General features: G+C 38.1%; 1 protein-coding gene across 1 annotated transcript in view; it reads right to left on the bottom strand.

Annotated features, from left to right (window-relative positions):
* Nucleotides 1-10,000, bottom strand: part of LOC115225728 — a 33,589-nt gene that overhangs the window by 6,349 nt on the left and 17,240 nt on the right. Inside the window, exons 10-20 of the mRNA XM_029796657.2 lie at nt 9,649-9,773; nt 8,863-9,097; nt 8,587-8,670; nt 7,898-8,019; nt 7,463-7,700; nt 6,303-6,386; nt 4,949-5,073; nt 4,221-4,455; nt 3,923-4,006; nt 2,934-3,055; nt 1,545-1,782 (exon numbers count right to left, since the gene is read on the bottom strand). Coding sequence (XP_029652517.1) covers nt 1,545-1,782; nt 2,934-3,055; nt 3,923-4,006; nt 4,221-4,455; nt 4,949-5,073; nt 6,303-6,386; nt 7,463-7,700; nt 7,898-8,019; nt 8,587-8,670; nt 8,863-9,097; nt 9,649-9,773 — 1,692 coding nt within the window. The remainder of the gene's footprint in view (nt 1-1,544; nt 1,783-2,933; nt 3,056-3,922; nt 4,007-4,220; nt 4,456-4,948; nt 5,074-6,302; nt 6,387-7,462; nt 7,701-7,897; nt 8,020-8,586; nt 8,671-8,862; nt 9,098-9,648; nt 9,774-10,000) is intronic.

The raw sequence follows: 10,000 nt of genomic DNA, 5'->3' as shown, positions 1-10,000 counted from the left end.
AAATCCACTCACAAGGCATTGGTCGGCCCGGGGCTATAGCAGAAGACACTTGCCCAAGATGCCTCGCAGTGGGACTGAACCCGGAACCATGTGGTTGGTTAGCAAGCTACTTACCACACAGCCACTCCTGCGCCTATGTAAATTATGTTACTTAAAGTAAATTATGTTAACAGTTACTCAAAATCCATTCCCACTGCATTGTGCAAAAATACATTTATATGCATGTTCCCAGACCGGGTGTTGTGAGTGTTTATTGAGCGAAAACACCTAAAGCTCCACGAGGCTCCGGCAGGGGATGGTGGTGATCCCTGCTGTACTCTTTCACCACAACTTTCTCTCACTCTTACTTCCTGTATAATGCATAATATAAGCTCCTTTAATTGCAATTAGAACTCTGTGGGTGTGTATAAATTGCTGGCTCTAAATTCTATAGAAAATATATAGAGGCACACTTAGAATATATAACATATATGTGGAGGCGCAATGGCCCAGTGGTTAGGGCAGCGGACTCGCAGTCGGAGGATCACGGTTTCGATTCCCAGACCGGGCGTTGTGAGTGTTTATTGAGCGAAAACACCTAAAGCTCGACGAGGCTCCGGCAGGGATGGTGGTGATCCCTGCTGTACTCTTTCACTCTTACTTCCTGTTTCTGTTGTACCTGTATTTCAAAGGGCCGGCCTTGTCACTCTCTGTGTCACGCTGAATATCCCCGAGAACTACGTTAAGGGTACACGTGTCTGTGGAATGCTCAGCCCTTGCACATTAATTTCACGAGCAGGCTGTTCCGTTGATTCGGATCAACCGGAACCCTCGTCGTCGTAACCGACGGAGTGCTTCCAGTCCATATGCATGTAAGGACCTTGAGAATCTTTCAGAAAGTCTATTAATGATCTTCCCATTGGCCCACAGAATAGACAGGGATTCCTTGGAGCAGAATCGGCATCTCCTGGAAATTATATTGTATGGTTTTACATGTCTTACTATGGATCAAGTTATGTTATACTCAATTTTATCTTCCTTCAGTCGCCACAGAAAATCTATATGCACACTCAATATATACACATGCATGTATGTATATACTTATAAGCATGGAATGGAATGGAAGCACTCCGTCGGTTACGACGATGAGGGTTCCGGTTGATCCGAATCAACAGAACAGCCTGCTCGTGAAATTAACGTGTAAGTGGATGAGCACTCCACAGACACGTGTACCCTTAACGTAGTTCTCGGGGATATTCAGCGTGACACAGAGAGTGACAAGGCCGGCTCTTTTGAAATACAGGTACAACAGAAACAGGAAGTAAGAGTGAGAGAAAGTTGTGGTGAAAGAGTACAGCAGGGATCACCACCATCCCCTGCCGGAGCTTCGTGGAGCTTTTTAGGTGTTTTCGCTCAATAAACACTCACAACGCCCGGTCTGGGAATCGAAACCGCGATCCTATGACCGCGAGTCCGCTGCCCTAATCACTGGGCCATTGCGCCTCCACATTTATAAGCATACAGAACGTAGAATAAAACAGTTGAAAGGAAAAGTGTTTTCTTACCGTTTGCTTTGATGCTGACTGTATAGGAGGGATGGTCACAAGTTGATGAGTTGAGGCCTTGTTGTCTCCTAGATAAGATGGTCAGAGTAAGGTTATCAGTTTGTGATTTTCTCTCAGGAATTATTATTTTACCAGGATTGCTATCCGTTGCAGTTGTTTTGTAGTGGTGGTCAGCCTCAATGGGATAACGGTTGTTAAAGGCACCGTACACGGTGACTTCGGCACACTGGGCACTCACCTGGTCAGAACAGCAAAGATATTAGACACATGATGAACTTCGGACACTGTTCAAAGATATATTCCTACCAAAATACTGTCTCGCCCTGACAATACCCCTTCAATTACCCTAAAACTTTATACCCCAATTCCACCCTGTGACTTTACTGAACTTTTCAATTCTTCTCTCTCAAAAGAAATCTTTCTTGATTTCCAGGTATACCATTTTTTAGCCCCACCAATTAAGGACCCCTTTCCTACAATTCCAACAATTCAGGCGTGATGTGGAGACAATCATTAACAATTCATCTTCTCAAGCGTTTTAAATCCTTCTCCCTCATCAAGGGTTACCAATATGACTTCCTAATAAGGTCCACCTGTATCATGTCTCCTCTGTCCCACCAATCACTCTACTTCTCATCACCCTGTAAGAGTTAGCACTTCCTTCTCTAAGCTTGGATTCGAAATCGAATCCAAGAATCATCGGTCGTCAAATACCAATGCACGTTTAGGCGCGAAATTAAGATTCCTTTGTTCTGACAAAAAGTGATTGATCCTCTCCCTTTGACCTCCGACCTGAGCCATGTCAGGCGAAGTTCAAGTGGACGAACGATGACCTACTTAAACAGTAACTTTGTTGCGATATATCTATTTTTCTGGCTGTTTGAGATTTTATAAATAGAAAGGGAAAAACGGCTAGAGGGACAGAGAATCGGAGCTGACGCTCAAGCAGACATCCCGCGTTTTGGAGACGACTAGAGAATATGCCTACAGGTTACTGTCCTGAATGATTTACTCACACACACACACACGCAAACCTATTCTTCTTTAATATGTATTCTATACAAGCAATGCGTAGCATTGCTTACAAAATTTATGTAGTGTAAATAAATCTCTATTTAATCACGAAACAACATATGTATTTATTAATACACACACATCCACTACAACCCCTTCTGGATCTCACCCTCACATTTCCCCTATTGACCCCATACACTCGTATCCTTTCTCTAAAACAGGCACAGACAGAACATCATTCAGATGAAGCTGACCTGTTTCAGTGGGGCGATGAGGTTTGTGGGCGTTGACCCCACCCCTACCAGTACATGTGACTAATTACATGACTATAAAATAAAAAAAAATGTAGCTGATGTTGAGGAAAGATCGTCTTACCAGAATCTTGCTTCCTGAAGAATGTGTACTGTTGGTCATTTCCAAAACGTGTTCTTGTATTTGGCCATTCTTGAGAATACTGTTATTATACAATTGACTGACTTCATGAACAACAGGTGTCGCTGCAAACAGAATACATCATTTACAATAAAGACGCAAAAATGACATAAACACACACACACACACACACACACACACACACCACACACACACACGCACACACGCACACACACATGCACCCCTCGCTAAGTTTATTTGGTTTCCCCCGTACAACAAACCCACCAGCAAGCAGTGCAATTACAAAATGGAAGGTGCTATAGGAAGGGAAACCATATCAATATATGGTGTTAGTCTCAGGCAAAAGAAATGTTTAGTGCCTGCATTAATAGTAGCCAGGGGTCAAGGATGTTGGGATTTAAATTGTGCATTTGAGGAGGTCTAAAACGGAAGCATTATGTCAGTTCCTCATAACTACTTTACAACCAAGAACCCCTATAATTTAAATCTATGTCTAAACCCTACTTTTCCTATACTAACTAGTAGGCCGAATCCTTCACCAACTTTTGATCTTAGCTTCAGGCCCTGCCCTCAATGCACAGCCAAAGGTCTGCGGACATAGATTTTGGGCTTATGAACCTCTGGATTATGTGTGCCCATATTAAATCGAAGGAGAATATTAATTCGGTATTATTATACAGGCGGCGAGCTGGCAGAAACGTTAGCAAGCCCGGCGAAATGCGTAGCCGTACTTCGTCTGCCGCTATGTTCTGAGCTCAAATTCCGCCGAGGTTGACTTTGCCTTTTATCCTTTCGGGGTCGATAAATTAAGTACCAGTTACCAACTGGGGTCGATATAATCGACTTAATCCGTTTGTCTGTCCTTGTTAGTCCTCTCTGTGTTTAGCCACTTGTGGGTGGTAAAGAAATAGGTATTATTATACCGAAGGAGAAAGTAATGTTTAGGGGTTGAAAAACTTGTTAGTACTTACCGTTGTAACATGCAGAGTCGAGCTGCTTTGCGGAACATGGGCTGTGGACATGTGTCACAAGGCAAACCGCTTCAGTTCTGGGTGCTGTAAGAGAGAAAGGCAAATGTAAGAACAGGAATAGACAAACCTTCCATTGGTAGTGATCACATCCAAACATGATAAAATTAGATACATATTGTGTGTGTTCTGCTGAGTAGTAGTTGTTGAAGTAGTGTGATGTTATGCTAAAGGGGTCACTGATTATCCCGTAATCTACTGTCCTTACTTTGAAGATATAAAGATTATAGAAGTAGCTTACCTGTTGGGTTGATGTTGATGTCGTAGGAAGGATTGTCACAGGCTGAGGAATTGAGATCAAATCGTTTCTTGGAAAGGACAGTAAGGAAAAGCTGATCAAGTTCTGATTTTGGCAGAAGAAATAATTTGCCCGGATGATAGTCAGTTGCCGAAGTCTTGTAATCGTAGTCGGCTTCATTGGGATAACTGTTGTTAAATGACCCATACACAATGACCACACCACACTGGACATTCACCTGGTGGAAAACAAAATAGGTATGACATATACGGTATCCCTGACTTCATTTGACTGTTTCATTTAGAAAAGGAGTTCAAAATCTGTCCCCTAAACCCACTTTCTCCTCCTATTGCCTCTTCTACAACAATCACAGCCCCAACATCGTCTTTTTGGAAGTAGATATTTGCATATCATCCCCTCTAAAGTAAAATTAACACCCACCCACCTCTGCTCCCTTCATCGAACAATCTATGTCTAAACCCTACTTTTCCTGTACTAAATACTATGCCCAATCCTTTTTTCACTTACCCAATGTCAACTCATTCCCTCCTTTGTCCACATTTATCTTACAGCCATAAAGGTCCCAATAAAACGTCACTAATAAGAATGTGACCACCTAGGCCTGGAAGGACCGAGAGGTTTATGGGTTCTGTACCTTCTTTAGCAATCATCCATAAAAAGAAGAAACACACACACTTCAGAATATATTATTCTTGGAATATTCGTCTTACCAGAACTGTTGTACCCAAGGTGGACTTTGTAGCGTTGGTGACCTGCAGGACTTGTTGTTTTGTCTCGTTAGTGTTTGGAATGGTGCTATTGAGAGACGTATTGCCTTCTGGAATGATGGTCGGAGCTGAAATAGAAGATAACATTTAAGAAGGCAGAACATAGCAGTCATACATAAGGGCTTGTGTGAATACGTTATATATATATATATATATATATATATATATTATTATATAATATATATAAAAAATTTCTGATTATATTTAGATATTTCAATTAACCTGAAGATTTACTGTAACCATAAGTCGATTATTACGAGTTACAGCCATGAACGATCGTAGTGGTTTTACCCTTTGTCTTTTATTAAACTTTTAATACTTTTGATATTATTTAAAATAATATAAATTAATTAATTATATGTATTGGCTTATGTTTTTTATGTTTGATTTGCCTAATAGTGGTTTTATCTCTAATTTAATATAATATATATATATATATATATATATAGTAATATATATATAATTATTATTATTATTATTACATATATATTATATATATATATATATATATATATAGAATATATATAGATTACTATATAGATATATATTATATATATAATTATTTGAGGGAATATTAATCCTAACATACAGGCAAAAAATTCAATTTGGAAATACTAAATCAAATTTCACACAATATAATATATATATATAAAAATTAGAAAAAAAATCCCACCTTTTATCAATTCAAAATGAACAATTAAAGTACACCATCTAAAAAAAAAAACTTATATAATTGGTAGAATAACGACACATGTTTTTTTTGCAATTTACTTAATCATTGATATTTTATAGTTTTTTTTTTAATTTTGATATTTCTATTATATGTAATTTTCTAGATGGTGTAATTTAATTGTTCATTTTGAATTGATTAAAAGGTGGGTTTTTTCTAATTATATATTATATATATATAATATATATATATATATATATATATATATATATATATAGATATATCTATGTATGTATATACCACACTAAGGGCATGTGTGAATATGTTGATATATAAACATATGTATATATATATACATGTATTGCATATATATATATATATTATATATATACTATATATATATATATATATATATATCTATATATATATATCTATACATATATATACATATGTACATATATATATATATATTATATATATATACATAAGGGCATGTGTGAATATATATATATATATATATATATGAAGTGTTCTAACATTGAAGCATTGTCTGTAGCAAGAACTTAAAAAAACAAATAGGAAGGAAAAAAAGGTGAAATTTGGAGATTAAAAGTTTGTGGTACTTACTGTTAGAACATTTAGACTCAGATTCTTCACGAGTACAATGTCTTTCATCTTGTTTTCGATGGCAAACTACTTCAAGTGTGGGATCTGTGCAAAAGAAAGACAGAAAAAATGGTAGACAGATATCGGTCAATAGTTCATAAGTCTGAAAAGTAACACATTTTAAAACGTTAGAGCAGAAATATTTAGAAATATTTAGAAGTCTGTTTGTTATGGCTGGTCAGAGAGTCGCAATTGGTTTCACACTTATAAAGGCCTTAGCTATACAGGCAACTCATAAGAGTCAAATAGCCGGAGGCACATCACCTCTCAACAACTGGATGGAGAAAAACTTGATTGGTCAGTTAAATTTGTAAACAAAACATTCAAAAAGTAACTCAACTTGCAAAACTTGGGCAGAGCAGAATTATTCCTTTTAGATCGGATTCAGTTATATTCACGACCTCTATCGAATTCATCTGTTAGGAAATAGGAATTCGGAGTTTTCAACACGAATTTCCTCTGATGAGGGCACTGAATAAATATCTCTGTTTTAGAGTTTAAAACGGCCTCAGAGTGAGAAGATTTTTTCAGGATTCATAGTCACGAACGGCAGCGTTGGCAGTAACAAGAACAACAACACCAACAATGCATCCACTGATGACAACAACAGCGACAGCAATGGCAGGTGTGGCGGCAGTTACACCTGTATGTATGTATGGCCGTCGAAATCTACAAGTTCTTTATTATTCCCTCTCTGTTTATTTTCTCTTATTCCTTCCTGTTGAAGAGCGTAGGCTCGAAACGTAAAAGACTTTTTCACTTTGTTGTTCGTACACCTGACTGCGTCTTTTGTTTTAGTATAAATTACAGTTATATATATTTATATACAAGTATTGCTTTCATATTCACAAGCTGACGCCTGTGAGCTACCAGCAAAATATGAAGAATCTATATTAGAAATCGTTTTTGGAATCCTCCAAATTAAAGGACGAAATATAATTCAACCTTTTCAAACACACACACACACGCATAAAATTATATATGTATATATGTACACCCACACACCCACACCCACAAAGCCACACACACATATATACACACACTCTATACATGTATGTATGTATACACTTAGAAGCATGCAAAACGTAGAATAACAGTTGGAAGAAAAAGTGTTTTCTCACCGTTTGGTATGATGCTGACTGCATAGGAGGGATGGTCACAAGCTGGAGAGCTTAGGCCACGCTGTCTCTTAGAGAAGACAGTCAGTGTAAAGTTATCTGTTTGTGATTCTCTCTCAGGAATTATTACTTTACCAGGATTGCTATCCGTTGCAGTTGTTTTGTAGTGGTGGTCAGCCTCAATGGGATAACTGTTGTTAAAGGCACCGTACACGGTGACTTCGGCACACTGGGCACTCACCTGGTCAGAAGAGCAAAGATATTAGACACATGATGAACTTCGGACACTGATCAAAGATATCTTCCTACCAAAATACTGTCTCGCCCTGACAATACCCCTTCAATTACCCTAAAACTTTATATCCCAATTCCATGACTAATTACATGACTATAAAATAAAAAAAATATATAGCTGATGCTGAGGAAAGATCGTCTTACCAGAATCTTGCTCCCTGAAGAATGTGTACTGTTGGTGATTTCCAAAACGTGTTCTTGTATTTGACCATTCTTGAGAATACTGTTATTATACAATTGACTGACTACACCAACAACAGGTGTCGCTGCAACCAGAATACATCATTTACAATAAAGACGCAAAAATGACATAAATACACACACACACACACACCACACACACACATGCACCCCTCGCTAAGTTTATTTGGTTTCCCTCGTACGACACACCCACAAGCAAGCAGTGCAATTACAAAATGGAAAGTGCTATAGGAAGGGAAACCATATCAATATATGGTGTTAGTCTGAGACAAAAGAAATACTTAGCGCCTTCATTAATAGTAGCCAGGGGTCAAGGATGTTGGGAGTTAAACTGAGCATTATGTCAGTTCCTCATAACTACTATACAACCAAGAACCCCCTATAATTTAAATCTGTGTCTAAACCCTACTTTTCCTATACTAACTAGTAGGCCGAATCTTTCACCAACTTTTGATCTTAGATTGAGGCCCTGCCCTCAATGCACAGCCAAAGATCTGCGGACAGATTTTTGGGCTTATGAAACTCTGGATTATGTGTGCCCATATTATTATACCGAAGGAGAATATTATTCGGTATTATTATACCGATGGAGAAAGTAATGTTTAGGGGTTGAAAAACTTGTTAGTACTTACTTTTGTAACATGCAGGGTCGAGTTGCTTTGCGGAACATGGGCTGTTGACATGTGTCACAAGGCAAACCGCTTCAGTTCTGGGTGCTGTAAGAGAGAAAGGCAAATGTAAGAACAGGAATAGACAGACTTTCCATTTGTAGTGAGAACATCCAAACATGATAAAAATTAGATACATATTGCGTGTGTTCTGCTGAGTGTTAGGCTAAAGGGTTCACTGATTATCCCGTAATCTACTGTCCTTACTTTAAAGATTTAAAGATTATAGAAGTAGCTTACCTGTTGGGTTGATGTTGATGTCGTAGGAAGGATTGTCACAGGCTGAGGAATTGAGATCAAATCGTTTCTTGGAAAGGACAGTAAGGAAAAGCTGATCAAGTTCTGATTTTGGCAGAAGAAATAATTTGCCCGGATGATAGTCAGTTGCCAAAGTCTTGTAATCGTAGTCGGCTTCATTGGGATAACTGTTGTTAAATGACCCATACACAATGACCACACCACACTGGACATTCACCTGGAGAAAATAACAACAGATATAATATACAGAGTGACCACACCACACTGGACATTCACCTGGTGGAAAACAAAATAGGTATGACATATACGGTATCCCTGACTTCATTTGACTGTTTCATTTAGAAAAGGAGTTCAAAATCTGTCCCCTAAACCCACTTTCTCCTCCTATTGCTTCTTCTACCACAACCACACCCACAACATCGTCTTTTTGGAACTAGCTATTTGCATATCATCCTCTGTAAACTAAATTCGACACACACCCACCTCTGCCCCCTTCATTGACCAATCTATGTCTAAACCCTATTTTTCTTGTACTAAACACTATGCCCAATCCTTTTTTCACTTACCCAATGTCAACTCATTCCCTCCTTTGTCCACATTTATCTTACAGCCATAAAGGTCCAATAAAACGTCACTAATAAGAATGTGACCACCTAGGCCTGGAAGGACCGAGAGGTTTATGGGTTCTGTCCCTTCTTTCTCAATCATCCATAAAAAGAAGAAACACACACACTTCAGAATATATAGTTCTTGGAATATTCGTCTTACCACAACTGTTGTACCCAAGGTGGACTTTGTAGCGTTGGTGACCTGCAGGACTTGTTGTTTTGTCTCGTTAGTTTTTGGAATGGCCATATTGAGAGACGTATTGCCTTCTGGAATGATGGTCGGAGCTGAAATAGAAGATAACATTTAAGAAGGCAGAACATAGCAGTCATACATAAGGGCTTGTGTGAATACGTTGATATATATATATATATATATATATATTATAAAAATATTTCTGATTATATTTTAGATATTTCAATTAACCTGAAGATTGACTGTAACCATAAGTCGAATTATTACGAGTTGTACAGCCATGAAACGATCGTAGTGTTTTACCCTTTATCTTTTATTA

Source organism: Octopus sinensis, linkage group LG28, assembly GCF_006345805.1.
Source record: "Octopus sinensis linkage group LG28, ASM634580v1, whole genome shotgun sequence".
Classification (NCBI taxonomy): Eukaryota; Metazoa; Mollusca; class Cephalopoda; order Octopoda; family Octopodidae; genus Octopus; species Octopus sinensis.
This window is presented reverse-complemented; position numbering and strand designations above follow the sequence as displayed.